Genomic DNA, 16,330 nt, shown 5'->3' on the forward strand with positions numbered 1-16,330 from the left:
CGCATCGATCGTCGAAAAATTATTTGTCCTCGGTCACAATTTTCCCGCATTGATCGATCGTACGTAAGAAAAATATACCCAACATTTGTTTGAATTTAGAGGGACTGCTCAATACTCTTAGCATGTAATAGCGGCAACCTGTTGTGAGAATGTACGAGCGATTCGGGGTTGCTAGTCTTGAACAAGGATCTTGTAGGCTGGAGTGCTGTGCGCAGGTTATTCACGCGCAACCTCACTACGAGCCTCGTGGTGCCAACGCTTCTCCTCGACCCACTAACAGACCCCTCGAAATATTTTTATTATTTACAAGAATTAAAACGTAGACAGCGTAAAACTCAAATTTGCCACCATTTTGTGTTGTTATAGGCTGGCTATGTCTGCCAACTTCGTTGAAAAAAAGAGAAAATCGCGCATTGCACCACATTCGTTTTAATTACTTGCAGGATGATTAATCGTGTCACCTTGTGGAGTGTGTGGGATGCTAGAGACCTGTTGACCGCTTTGTTGCCCTCTGCCCAATAATCTTGTTACAAGATGGACCTAACTAAGCCAGACCAATAATATTTTCTCATAGCCTAGTCGTGTAACTAGTTCCTAAGTCAGCAGCTTCGCTCAAGCTGTTGTGGCATCATTCGAGACGAGCTGCGTTGAATTTCTAACCACTGTGACATCGTCTGAGCTGAGCTGCGGGAGTCGCGCCGTGTTGGGTACCTAACCTATCGTTCGCAAAGGATCTACGGAATATTTACCTAAATACAGGTTATCGCCGTAATATCCATGTATATATTTAATTTGCAATAAGAGAACTTAAAGGTTTTCAAGTATTATGAAATGTGTAAAGAAAAGTGAAACGAAACGGCGTAAAAGTCACGCTTTTTATTTCCACCTCGTAGGCCTATATCATGATACCGTTATGTATAGTATGAGATAAATGGTTAGCACGTGTTGGCCTTTGGTTCAAGCGGTCTCGAATGGGTCGAGGATTTTAACTGTCCTTGGTTAATTCCAACACATCAAGGGCTGTCTGTTTGCCCAATTAAACATTAGAATTCATCTTAGGAAGGGCCGCATTTTAATATGCGCGGAGATCGCCTATCACGCGACAACTCGAAAAACATGCACCCGGCTCCGGAGGCCACGCGCCATTATTGTTGTTCTAATAATAAGAAGAATAAAAATAATATTTTTGCAGAACGAAAAATGTCCCAATACAGTACCTGTATTTTATTATTTTGCTTTCCCCCTATTTTTATGTTACCCGCATTTATAGTTTTCCCTACATCAGTCTTCATTTACCCCTGTCCCCTGAAGAACGATGCATCGAGGTTTTACTGTATATGTTATGATCAACCCTGAAACTAAATACACGAAGTTACATCTTGATGGGAGCTCATCTGTTTTCACTTTACACTGGAAACACTTTCCTTGATCGTATAAAACAAGGAAATTAAGCAGAATATGCTTCACGAAAAGACTGATAATATCATTTCTTAGTTGAACTTGTTATGTACACTGACTGACAGAGCAAATGCAACACCAAGAAGGAGTGGTTCGAAAGGGATGAAAGTTAGGGAAAAAACAGAGACGGCACGGACGAATAATTGATGTTTATTTCAAACTGATATGCAGGTTACACAATGCGCACGGCATCGACTCAGTAGGATGTCGGACCACCGCGAGCGGCGATGTACGCAGAAACACGTCGAGGTACAGAGTCAATAAGAGTGCGGATGGTGTCCTGAGGGATGGTTCTCCATTCTCTGTCAACCATTTGCCACAGTTGGTCGTCCGTACGAGGCTGGGGCAGAGTTTGCAAACGGCGTCCAATGAGATCCCACACGTGTTCGATTGGTGAGAGATCCGGAGAGTACGCTGGCCACGGAAGCATCTGTACACCTCGTAGAGCCTGTTGGGAGATGCGAGCAGTGTGTGGGCGGGCATTATCCTGCTGAAACAGAGCATTGGGCAGCCCCTGAAGGTACGGGAGTGCCACCGGCCGCAGCACATGCTGCACGTAGCGGTGGGCATTTAACGTGCCTTGAATACGCACTAGAGGTGACGTGGAATCATACGCAATAGCGCCCCAAACCATGATGCCGCGTTGTCTAGCGGTAGGGCGCTCCACAGTTACTGCCGGATTTGACCTTTCTCCACGCCGACGCCACACTCGTCTGCGGTGACTATCACTGACAGAACAGAAGCGTGACTCATCAGAGAACACGACGTTCCGCCATTCCCTCATCCAAGTCGCTCTAGCCCGGCACCATGCCAGGCGTGCACGTCTATGCTGTGGAGTCAATGGTAGTCTTCTGAGCGGACGCCGGGAGTGCAGGCCTCCTTCAACCAATCGACGGGAAATTGTTCTGGTCGATATTGGAACAGCCAGGGTGTCTTGCACATGCTGAAGAATGGCGGTTGACGTGGCGTGCGGGGCTGCCACCGCTTGGCGGCGGATGCACCGATCCTCGCGTGCTGACGCCACTCGGGCTGCGCCTGGACCCCTCGCACGTGCCACATGTCCCTGCGCCAACCATCTTCGCCACAGGCGCTGCACCGTGGACACATCCCTATGGGTATCGGCTGCGATTTGACGAAGCGACCAACCTGCCCTTCACAGCCCGATCACCATACCCCTCGTAAAGTCGTTTGTCTGCTGGAAATGCCTCCGTTGACGGCGGCCTGGCATTCTTAGCTATACACGTGTCCTGTGGCACACGACAACACGTTCTACAATGACTGTCGGCTGAGAAATCACGGTACGAAGTGGGCCATTCGCCAACGCCGTGTCTCATTTATCGTTAGCTACGTGCGCAGCATAGCGGCGCATTTCACATCATGAGCATACCTCAGTGACGTCAGTCTACCCTGCAATTGGCATAAAGTTCTGACCACTCCTTCTTGGTGTTGCATTTGCACTGTCAGTCAGTGTACATTACTAAATCGCTTAGAAATTCGTCACACATTTCCATGAGTTTCAGAACTACCGCCAATGTTACACATGCACATAGACAAAGCCTTTCAGCTGCTACGAAGCAAGACGCAGTTACTAAAGTTGTTTTATATAAATTCACAGCCTGCTACTTTTCACGGATTTCTTTTCTTCAAAATCGCAGCCTTCTACTTGTTTGGGAACATCTGAGTGAATGAAGTAGCAGTTGAGGTCGAACAGGTGACATAAGCACGTTGATAATCGATAATGTGATTATCAATACATTTAGCGGTCGAATTTCAAACACTGTATCTCGTATTACCAGCTATTATCGAAAGTCAAACAAATCCGATTTGACCGCAGAAGCGAAGCCAAGCGCGGATATTCAAAATCCGTACAATAACAAAACACACTCAAAATCCGTACATTTTACGGAAAAATCGGAATACTTGGCAGGTATGCAATGGCAATTATACGCGACAAGAATTGATCGCCGTCTTGTTGCCAGTGTGCAAGGTGGTCAGAGCATATTGCATAGCGCACCCACCTTTGAACTTCCGTCAGTGCATGCGGTACCCACCGCGATGCGATTTTGCGCAGTTGCAGCACATTACGCAATATCCCGTGGACGGTGCGTTTCTCGATGCCACTTGCCCTATCTAACCCCAGTAGCGCCCATCGTCTGTCTTCATCCAGGAAATGCTTGATGACGACACGTGCCATATCGGTCCGCACACTGACAGATCGTCCCGAACGTTGCTCATCACCGGTTGACACACGTCCTTGCTGAAACTTTCCTACCCACCGTGCTACTGTACAGTATGGTAGGGCATTTTCCCCAAGGGCTTCCACTAATTCACTGGGACGTTCCATCGCATTTCTCCCTCGGAGAACGGCTATTTTTTACGTAAGCACGCTGCTCAACACAGGTTACTTTCATCATGCACGACACTCACCAACTGACTGATTTCACAGCCCTCGCTGCACTACTACCAGCTATCACAGAGCCATCTGTAGTTCTGCATACACACTATGCCTCCAGAACTTCCACATGGCACATATATGATTGTGATCCATTCACATATCTACAAAAAAAGAAATATTTGCCATGACTTTTGCCCCAATCCTCGTACTACGAAAAAAGTAAAGCTTTATCTGTCCCTGTAATAATCAAGAGGGGAATTCCTCAGGGCAGTATTATTGGACCTTTATGTTTTCTTATACATAACAATGATACGTGTAAAGAAGTGGAATCAGAGATAAGGCTTTTTGCAGATGATGTTATTCTGTACAGAGTAATAAAGTTACAAGATTGTGAGCAACTCCAAAATGACCTTGATAATGTTGTGAGATGGACAGTAGGCAATGGTATGATGATAAAGTGGGTTAAAAGTCAGGCTGTGAGTTTCACAAATAAGAAAAGTCCTCTCGGGTTTAATTACTTTTTTTTGCTATTTTGTTTTACGTCGCACCGACACAGATATGTCTTATGGCAACGATGGGAGAGGAAAGGCCTAGGAAGTGGAAGGATGCGGCCGTGGCCTTATTTAAGGTACAGCTCCAGCATTTGCCTGGTGTGAAAATGGGAAACCACGGAAAACCATCTTCAGGGCTACCGAGAGTGGGATTCGAACCCGCTATCTCCTGGATGCAAGCTCACAGCTGCGCACCCCTAACCGCACGGCCAACTCGCCCGGTAAGACCAGATTTATTGTACTGGTGGTCAAAATAATAAATTAACTTATTATTATTATTATTATTATTATTATTATTATTATTATTATTATTATTACAATCAAATATCATCAATACAGATTTTAAAAAAAAGTTTTATCACATGTAAGTGGTATGCTCCGAGCTGTCAGGAAAGATAGCGTGAAATGACATTAGTAGACGAATAAGTTTGAGTGGTGTCTTTAAAAGTAGGAAAGATCACAATAAGAACATAAAGCTGAAATTCAAAAGGACAAATTGAGGCAAACATTTGTTTATAGGAAGGGGAGTTACGGATTGGAATAACTTACCAAGGGAGATGTTCAATAAATTTCCAATTTCTTTGCAATTATTTAAGAAAAGAACACCTGGGCGACTGCCCTAAATGCAGATCAGTAGTAATTGATTGAAGACAATAGTCGGGAACAATGTGAACCGAGTATATGAGCATTACAGCATTGGTCATACTGCTAAATTATTTGAAAAAATTTGTTGATATCTCGTGCCGTTGTCATTTTATCAACGGCTGAAGTTAGCCAATCTGCATGTGGCTTGTTCAGGTTTGAGAGCCATAATGCAGATGTTGATTCCCATAGGGAACCTGAAATATTTGTCCCAAATATTGAAAGTTAATCTGATAGGCCAAGTTCAGCAGCTGATAAAAATGACAATGGTGCGTGATATCTAATTTTTTCCCAATTATGTATCAGTATGACCAACTCTCTAATGCGCATATACCCGGTTCACGTTGTTTCAGACCACCCTGTAGTCCAAGACCAGAAAGGAAGTGGAAGTGTGGACAGGTAGACAGAGGTCCGTAGTGGATAGTACAAAAAAGGGAGTAGGCCTAAATATGATATAAAGTAGAACCTCTCTCAACCAAAACCCAGCTTAACCAAAATCCTCTGGCAAAATTGTGTTTTAATATTCAGTTCTTAACCCTCTTGTTCTTAGCCATCGATATTAGTAATTCTCTTGCTATATGTGCTGAGAGCTTCTAGGCGAACCCTATTTTTATATTATTACTTATGCCAGAATACATTTTCTTTTGAACAAGCAGCAATTATTAGTGTATTATTATTATTATTATTATTATTGTATTATTCGTCATGAAGATTATGCAGACAACACTAACCTTGACAACAGCAATTCTGAGAATCGAGTTAACATTAGATGATGGATTCAATGCACCGGAGGTAAGATTTCAAATTTTTATTAAAATGCTATACCACACGCTTTAATTACAGTACTGTAATAAAATTACTGTATACGGCATTCAGTTCCATAGTAACCAAGAAAAGTTTCATTATTTCAGATCGCTTTGAGCATTGCTGAACAAAGCAATGAATATACACCAGCTGATGTACTGTTGATTTAACGGTAGCTGAACGACAGCCCTGCACCAAGAAAATTTAGAAGAAAATCACTGATTTTATACAACCAGTGACATTATGTAAACATTTTAATGTTAATATACAGTATGCACCATTGCTTAACAGAGTTTATGCACTTTTATTTCGACATTTAACTTCTGAAAATATTTACCATGGGTCATCCGAAAAAAAAAAAACATGCATCAACCGAAGTGGCTCCGCCCCCTTTATCTCAGATAAACGGGGTTCTACTGTACCAGCAGATCTAGTCATTTACTTAAGAGAAAAGTAACATTTCCTTGCAGTAAAGGCTTTAAAAGGAATATATTTTAACAACATAACCCAGAACGAAGAGGAAATATAATATGACCACAATATGACAAGTAGATACAAGTGAGTGGTAAATTCGCATAGAGTTTGAATTGCCACTAGTGATACAAACTTCCCACCCGTGAATATTTACAAGAGGAATAGTTATAACGTAACCTTACACTTTTCGACAGAAACACCAAGTGTAAATAACATTGATACAATAGAAATATTACTTGAACAATACATGAATACAAATACAGGGGAAGGTTCAAAGGGACAAGGAGAGGGACGGTAGCACAGTTTGTCTGTGTTGAAATACTATTACACTCGGAAAATCATCCACAAACCGTAAGTTCAGTTCGAAGTTTAGAGTACGTAGCGTTGTAGAATATGTTCGTCCCTGGACAACGCTTAGTTCAAAATTAAATTCCACTGAAAGACAGAAGGAAAGTTTAATGCGCATAAACATAGCACAAGAGAGAGGTAACAAAGGGTCCACCTTTTCAATACAAAAAGAATGTTATAATAGTTAAGTTACAACATTTTACTTGGGACTAATTTCAACGCTATTGTGCGAACAGGCATGGGTACATACATATACAAAACCTGCAATACAGTGCACTGTATATGTATGTATATATGTACCCATGCCTGTTCTCATATTTTGGCTGAAGATGACGCACAACAGCTTGAAACTAGTCCCAAGTAAAATGTTGTACTGAAAAGTTGGACCCTTTATGTTACCTCTCTTATGTTATCAGTTCAATACAGATATAAGATGAAATTCTTAAATTTAAATAAACATAACACTTGTAGAAATGTGTTAAGACACAGAAATAATGCAGCAGCTCTCTCTCCTACAGGCCCGGGAAATCATCTCTGGAGAGTACAGCCTCAAGGTGGAATAAATAGTGGCTGGAGAGAAGGCGTAGCATAGAAAAACCCACATACACATGCACAAAGACGCGGAGGAATGGACTGGGCATAGGAAGAACATGGCAGAATAATCGATGTGATGTCACTGGCTTCAATGAATGCATCAGCTGAAATAGTGATGGGTGAATGGTCATAGAGCAGAGGTGCCAACCTTTGAAGTGGGTTTTCAGTAATCCCATTACTAACTCACGCACCCCCCCCCCCCCCTCCTTTCCCCAACAAAACGTTTACGAGTTAAATACAAAGTATCCCATTTGCCCTTTCCTACAGCAATCTATTCTAAAGTATATCATATTATAGTTGGGGACAAAACATGACGACCTCAGTTCTTGGAAGCAACCTGGAAGCCAGCTGTAAATCCCACCCTGCACCCTGCTGAGTTAATGAGCTCCATGTGATCCTTGCTTGGTATGGAGAGGTTGCCAAATCACTCTTCAGTCTTGACTCTTTCTTCATGCTGAGAGCAGTGTAGTGACCTAGTGAGCATTATTAATAGTGAGATACGAAATAGCTGATATTTGTAATATTTATAACTTATAAGTTTAGCGCAAGAGCAGTAATATGTCGGTATTCTTCCGGCCGTGGGTAAATCAAGAATCACGGTGTAACGAAGCGGAATTAAATCAGCTGTCTGGACCTTCTTCTTCTTCGTCCTCACCAAGAATTCCAACTAAAAGTGATGAAAATGTGATTGGCAGAGGTGTTAAATTTCGAAAACAAACCGTGATTTGGTGAGGAACATTAAAAATTCCTTACGAGATGTTTTAGGAAATGGCAGTGTTGTAACTGGTAAAAATTGAAATAATTTAGCATCGGAAGCGACAGGAATCTCTGTTACTGCGGTAAAGAGAAGATACTACGACGCTTAGAAGGACCATCTGTAATAGTTATGGATAATGCTTCCTACCACAGCCGTGTATTTAACTCTAAACCCAATCAATCCTGTAAAAGAAAGATCGAATCCTTCAATATATGATTGATAAAAATATTCCTGTCCCTCATCTTATTCGTACAAGTAGTATGTTGTAGACCAATTGGCAGCCAGTTATGGGCACAGTCTTGCGCATACCGCCATACCACTGCATTTTAATCCCATTGAGATGGTGTGGGCAGAGATAAAGAGGACCGCATCACAAAACCTAAGAAATTAATCAATCACTGAAGGAAGCCTGTATAATCGTGACACCTGAAAAGTGGAGAAATTACTTAAGCAACGTGGAGAAAATAGAAAATAGCTACAAGAACCTTCAATCCATCGTTGCCAATGAGAAGATTTGTATACAACCAACAGATTCTTCTGGTTCTGAGGAGGATGACGACGACGACGAGGATTGAGGTCAAAGTTTAATAAGAAATGTAATGGATTAATGGTTAATCTTTATGTACCGGTATATGATGATACTGGATTTAAAATGTTAAACTAGTAGTATTTCTCTTAATATTTTCTTTCCATGGAATTGCTTTTTGTACTCTTGTTGTAGTGGTGGTGGTGGTGGTGGTAGTAGTAGTAGTAGTGGGGTAATTATATTTTAAATTTAGTTCATTATCACACTAATGTAAGTGACCATTACCGCCTATTCCCAACTGCGACGTATTTGTTGTTAATAATAATAATAATAATAAAAATAATAATAATAATAATAATAATAATAACAACTAGCTTCCCCAGGAAAGCTACGTCAAAAGCTACCCATACGTCAAATTAAATGTATTTTTCCCTTTTACAAATATTTATGGACCCCCCCCATGGCACTACAGCCCTGGAAGGGCCTTGGCCTACCAAGCGACCGCCGCTCAGCTTGAAGGCCTGCAGATTACGAGGTGTCGTGTGGTCAGCACGACGAATCCTCTCGGCCGTTTTTCTTGGCTTTCTAGACCGGGGCCGCTATCTCACCATTAGATAGCTCCTCAATTCTAATCACGTAGGCTGAGTGGACCTCGAACCAGCCCTCAGGTCCAGATAAAAATCCCTGGCCGGGAATCGAACCAGGGACCTCCGGGGAGTGGGAGTTAACGCCTTAAAATTCCCTTAACTATCAGAGGCTACCATCTGGGCCACAGAAGAGCCAATAATTATACTAATTATGAATAGTTAATAATAATTCAGTTGTCTCTTCATTCAGTATGAATACAATATTATTTTCACTTTTAAAATTGTTTACATTACAAACTGTGCAGCCTACTGGTGGGATAAAATTAGGTAATTTGAACATTCATTCTGTTAACAATTATATGATAATAGCAACAACAGCAGGAAATTATATTATTGTTATTATTATTATTCATGTGGCTATTTCAGCCTTATAATGTTCCGGCATTTACGTGAAATGGAAAAACTACAGAAATCATTTCAAGAACAGCAGGTGGGATTTGAACCCACGGCGACTCCCAACTTCGGGTTACTAGCCCGTCGCACTATCACTGAGCTAGTCCAGTTTATGGGTCGTTTAAGTTTGCTTTTCAGTATTCAGGGGTCGCCCTTCGTTACCTAGACCTGGGATTTTAAGGCAAATGCCTATTTCCTTCCTTATGAAATAACATGATTTTTAAAAAATATGTTGACGTTTCATGATAAATCCCTTACACTAAGAGTTTTATAGTGCCCTAAAATGCCTATTTGGACCTTTAGACCCTATTTTACTATTTTAATGCCTAAAACTGCCTATTTTCTACATTTAAAATAAAATTCAACTTCTATAATTTTTACAATCACACAAGACATCCCTGGAACGAGCAGAACAGCAGAGGGTGGGTTTTTTCACAGAAATGTGCTCTTCCCAGACAACTGTCACCAAAGGAATGCTGAGTGGAGGTGGAGGATTAGCTCAGAAGAACAACGAGCAGGTAGTAAAGGACGTACTGTGTCGAGTGACGGGGTGAGGGGGAGGATTATCTAGGAAGAACAAGTAGCAGGTAGTAAGAAGGTACATACTGTGTCAAGTCGCCAGTGAAAGAACATCTGTTTAAGTGAATTTAGTTCATCATGCCTAAAAGGAAATCATCTAAGAGTGCGCTTATACAACAATGGCTTGCACAATTTCCAGGGATGATTTTTGATGGCAAGATTATTTTTTGCCACAATAAACAGGTATGTGCATATATCTTAAATTTCATATTAATCTAAAACTAAGGTTAATTGTACAGACCTAGTCCAGGCGACCTGGGTTTGATTTCCAGTACCGGCAGTAATTTAGAAATCTATGAGGTCTGGAACGGTGTTGACCCCGCATCGTGAGGACAATTGGAAAGCTACAGTGGGCAGGGGTAACGGAGGCAAGGCAATACGGCACGGCTGAGGGATGTATCGTACTGATCACACGTCACCCAATATCTGCAGGCTATGATCTGGGCAGCAACCGTTATTGAAAGCCAAGGCCCTTCGGGGACTGTAGTGTTCTTGTTCTTAATTAACTTTGGAGTAATAATGTATTTAAATAGTTCAAAATTACAAATGTTATTCAATAGCTCACCTTTTCTATTCCTCATCTTAGTCTCTAATTGACATCACTTTATTGTGTTTTAGATTTCACATGAGAAAAAATGCCACCTTCGGCAGCATGCAGATACTGCCAGTCACAAATCGAAAGCAGCCATGAAAAATAACATTAGACAGACTCTGCTCACACAAACTATATCTCCTACAACCCATAATGGTTTATATGCTGATATGTGTAGAGCCCTAGTTGCAGCAAATATCCCCTGGAATGCTGTGCATAATCCGGTTTTCAGAGATTTTTACAGAAATACACCAAGCAGCACATCCCATCAGCATCTACATTAAAGAAAAACTACTTAGATATCTGTTACAAAGAGGTCATTTTGTCAATCAGGGAGGATATTGGGGAGTCTTGCATATGGTTGTGTGTGGACGAAACCACCGACTCTGTGGGCAGGAACATTGTTAACCTTATAGTAGGAAAACTGGAACCCAATCAGACATCTACCGCTCACCTTCTTTGTTTTAAACAGCTTGAGAAAGTCAATAGTTAAAGCATTGCATACTTCATCAACAAGGGGTTGCAATTGTTGTATCCTGGGAGTGTTGATGATTCTAAAGTCCTCCTCCTTGTCTCCGATGCTGCTTCCTACATGATTGCCACTGCACCTCTCCTGAAAACTTTCTATCCTTCTTTAATTCATGTTACTTGAATGGCCCATGCCTTGCATAGACTCGCAGAAACTGTTAGGGCCGAGTTTCCTGCACTAAATACTCTCATTTTAACAATGAAGAAAGTGTTCTGTAAGGCTGCATCAAGAATAGCCATCTTTCGAGAGAAACTCCCCTCTATTCCCCTTCCAGCATAGCCAATCATCACCCGTTGGGGTGCAGAACATCTTGTGGAAATCATGACTGTGATAGACAATTTGCCTTTAACAGACAACTCTGCATGTGTGTCGTCTGTCAAAGAGCTGTTAAATGATTGTTCCAGTGTTCAGAGACACATTGCGTATATTCAGGCAAATTTTCATTTCTTCCAGTCACCATTACAAAAATGGAGGAAAAAGTAAACAGTCTCAAACAGCAATTTTCTGTAATTGAGGAAGCTGAGAATAACATACAAAGTGCTAGGGACAAGGTAGGGGATAAAATAAGAGACAAGTGGTCTAGTGTACTGCAGAGAACCCAGGTTATTCAGTGCTGAAAAGGGTACATCAGGTAATGGATGGGGAAAAGGTAGACGTACCAAGTGAAATTGAATTGAAAAATGTAGGTAAATGTTCCTATGCCCCTCTAACACTTGCGAGTGTTAAGCGCTCCTTTTCTGCTTTCAAAATGATTTTAACAGACAAAAGACACAGCCTGACTGTGGAAAATTTGGAGAAGATTTTTGTTATGTACTGTAAAGCAAACTACGAATGAAAGTACTGTAGGAACGTTCCTCACAAATAATAAACACATACGCCATTCGCGTTTACACCGTTATTGGATGCCTACAGTGCTGTAATTGTGTACAGTGATTTTAGTATTAAGGTTTTAGATCAGTACTGATAATAATAATCATATAATCCATAACTTTTTTGACACATGACTTTTTAATATTGTTTTTGATAAATATATTTTTTATTCTGTCTTAATTTTGCAGTTATTTCGGTTAAGAATAGGGATACCACGTTTGTTAAAGTAAAAAAGTATCACGTTACAGTTTAGGCGTATATTGTAATATTTTAAAGTCTATTTCCTGCCTATCCACACATTTTTAAAACATTTGTAGTACCTATTTTCCCTTTTAAAAGCCTATTTGCTTGTTTTAAAAGCCTATTTTAGGCGCCTAAAACTAATTTTTTTAGAGCCTAAAATCCCAAGTCTACAACCTACTTTAGATCGCTATAATACAATATTAACATAATTTTTTCATGTCTAAATTCCCGGGTTACAATAATAATAATAATAATAATAATAATAATAATAATAATAATAATAATAATAATTCATTTTACATCAAAATGACAAATAGATTCCATAAACAGGTTTTATTCCTGCTCTGGCTCGTTTGGTGCTAATGAGGTAGACGATTTGGCAACTCTGACTACGGCAGACGTAGTAAATCCTATTAGCCCCTAATAGACATCGGGTTGCCGCTGGAGGGTAGTGGTGTTAGGCGAGGTCGTCATATTTTGTCCACAACTATACACAATAAAATTTGTTCATTACCTGTTAGTTCTGTGATAAAAATTCTCTGTAGCTTGTTTCGCACCCAGCAGCTGCTTTTCGGTGTAGGTTTTCTTGAAACATACTTCCCCCTGAGATGACATTTTCGTCTTCAGAACCATAAGTGATTCCAGTGTAGATGTACTTAACGTAGGCCTGAATTCTGTCTGATTCTTCCTAACAACACTGAAAACTCTTTCTGTGGGAGAGTTACTATGAGGTACACTTAGTACTGCAAATACAACATTACTTAAGGTTTTATACTGAATTTGTCCACTTTCATTTTTAAGCTCTGCAATGTTGCCCCAATTCACATCAATGTTAGGTCCATGTACAATGTATTCAGGGAAAGTATCACACTGGTAAACTGCAAATTCCTCTTCAAGTTTGTCATGATCACTTTCCTTGACCAAAGTTGGGAATCTTTGAACAAAATATTCAAGAGATGAATAGGAAACCTTCATTCTGAGAGAGATGTCTACAACTTCGGCATGATGAAGAAATTCATCATCAAGGGGAAATTTCCTGGTAATATAACTGCAAGTTGCCATATAAAACTCTGACAGAATTATGAAACATCTCTTCATCACAGTCATTATCTTTCAAGTACGCCCTAGCTTTTGCTCCAATTACCAAGCCGTCATTGGCTTTTTGGTATTTCCTCCTCTTGAATTCAACACTCAAGAGGGAGGTAGATTCTGACTGAAGAGAACATGGCTGAACAAATCTGACCAATAGGTCGGTTAAAAGACAAGTAAGTTTCCTCCTAAGAAGATGTATGGCTGGAGCATCTTGTTGCAGAAATATATTCACAGAGTTAAAAACAGGAAGTGAACTCTGAAGAAAGTAACAAAACAGTTTTGTGTGTGGGTCTTGTATGGAAGATTTCACAGTTTCAAACTTCTTGGTCTCATTTTTATGGTGGGTCTCACTACAAAACATGAGTGTCAAAGCTTCCCACTGCTCAAGAACACTATCAATAGACTGAAGAAGCGAGAGCCAATGGGTACTAACATATTTCAAAATTTTGTGACCCTCTGTGCCACAAACAGCCTGATAAACTTTCAACGTGTTTTGCCTTTTAGAACTCTTATCAAGATAGTAATATAACTGAACCAAAAAGTTCTCTACATTGACTGGCAATTGGGCTGCTGCTTTTTGTGCATAGATGTGTATGAGATGACATGAACAACCCGGGACATAAACAGAAGAATGCCTGTCCTTCACAAATTTGGCAACACCTTTATTTGCCCCTATCATTGTGTATGCATTGTCAGATGAAAAAGAAATGCAATTTTCTCATGGAATGGCTAAAGAAGACAATTCACTATTAATAACAGAGAAAATTCCCTCACCTGTATTGTTGGTACTCTCTAACAATGACAATAGAAGAGTTGATATTTGGCCTCTCTGAACATTAAAGAAAGATACAACTATAGGATAAAGTTTAACTGCATTTGAATCTGTACTACCATCAGTAGCCAAAGAAAAAGGCATTATTTGCAAAAGTTCACTCATTTCCTTTTTTTTTTTGCCTCAGATGCCGTGTATTGAACCAAAGCAGAGGTTTTAATTCTTGCACAACCATATTTCTGAGGTATCTTAGTCGGGGAACATTGATCTAAACAAATTTCCAGTGTGGTCTGAAACTGATAACGGAATATTATGCTCCAAAAGAAATGATGTGAACAATAATGCAGCATTTGTCACCGCAGTTTCATTACTTTTTACGAAGAACGATGAAACAGTCTTTTTTCGTAATTTTGATTCACCGTATGTGCGATGTTTCTTGGATTCTATGTGTCTTCTGCAATCATCTCGTCCACCGTGAGCCACAGAGAAATCACACGAACACACACTGCAGAACACGTGGTTTTCACTAACACATGAGGCAAGTAAGAACGGCCATTCCTTTGTGAACCGTCTCGATATTTCTGTAACACTGCTGTCTTCTTCGAAGATGCAATTTGACAATTGCTCTGCTTCATTTCACAAAACCTATTATCACTACTTTTTGAATCAACGTCTAGGATAATTAGAATTGAAATGCGCTAAATATACCACTCGTTCTACGCACACAACAAACCACGCACTCGAGAACAGCAGAGCAAGGAGTAGAGCCTACCTCACGGCCGACTTGATACGTCATTCCCACATCATTCTAGCTAAGAGAGCAGCGTACGTCTATGTAGCTGGCCGTGATTTCACAACGCTCGCGGGACACAAAACGAAGTGACAACCAAATAACTGCCAAATATATTTAGTTGCCAACTTACGAACATTGAGACGCGGAGGGTTGACCAGGGATTGAACATTTTCTACTTCCTTCCTTTTTTTGCAGAAATTAATTTTTATCGTGACAATGTTGCTTTTCCGTAATAATTTCCCCTTCGACCGTAATGCCGTAATCGCAAAGTGAAATCCGTATTAATTACGGACAATCCGTAATAGTTGGCACCTCTGAAAATATTAATTCAAATGAACTGACATTGCTGAGAGTTATTCTTCGAAATTCGATTGTTATGGGTATAAGGAATTTTTTGCTTATTTTAAATTTCACTTTCTTATGCAATCAAAATAACTAAACATTAATTTCAATTTAACTATGCAAAGTATTTGATACTGGCACCTCTGTTCTAATTGCAGCATTTTACAAAAATTGGCCTATTATTAAAGTGCAGCCCTCGATCATGCCAAGCCCTCAAGTTGGAAAACCCCTTTTTAAAGTAAGAAATTCTAACATCAAATTGTAATGATACAAGATCATGTTTTTACCAATGTAAGAAGAAATTTCTTCTCAAAACCTACTTCTTAAGAAGTAACAGACTAAATAGCTTACCAAAGCCTGCATCTGGATTGTACTTGGGCACAATACGACGAATGTTGAGGTAAGAAGCTCCTTCCTCAGGAGTGTCAGCCAAAATTTCTTCTTTCACTAAGAAAAAATGACACTTTAGTACAGGAAACAAGGCAATGTTAAAAAGCACAATATGCAAAATTTGAACAAAAATGAGAGCTAAGGCTGTTAAAAGATTGGTTGTGACTGGTTTACTTCTAGCAAAGAAGAAGTCAAAATCAGGCTGATAACCTACAAGAGTAATACACAATATAAAACAAGTAAATGTACCAAATAACCAACAATGTTACTTAATAACCTAAAAAATGTTTACTTTGTATGGCATCAGCAAAGAAAGAGTTCTTGATGTTCTTGGAATCTTTCTGTGCTGTCTCCCAATTTTAGAATTACTTCGAATTACTTCAACTCTTCATCCCTATCTCGATTCTTGCGGAGAATCTTATGAATAAACAGAACTCAAGAATTAAATTTCTGTACCATTATTATAATTAAAACTCATTTCCATGTATAGAGGAGAGGGCAATATTTTTAAATATTACAAGAGTTTTAACAATAATTGC

General features: G+C 40.0%; 1 protein-coding gene across 1 annotated transcript in view; it reads right to left on the reverse strand.

Moving 5' to 3' along the window:
* The window catches only part of LOC136863945 (zinc finger protein on ecdysone puffs), a 259,166-nt gene that overhangs the window by 36,595 nt on the left and 206,241 nt on the right, over positions 1-16,330 (reverse strand). Inside the window, exon 11 of the mRNA XM_067140395.2 lies at positions 15,753-15,848. Coding sequence (XP_066996496.2) covers positions 15,753-15,848 — 96 coding nt within the window. The remainder of the gene's footprint in view (positions 1-15,752; positions 15,849-16,330) is intronic.

Source organism: Anabrus simplex, chromosome 2, assembly GCF_040414725.1.
Source record: "Anabrus simplex isolate iqAnaSimp1 chromosome 2, ASM4041472v1, whole genome shotgun sequence".
NCBI lineage: Eukaryota > Metazoa > Arthropoda > Insecta > Orthoptera > Tettigoniidae > Anabrus > Anabrus simplex.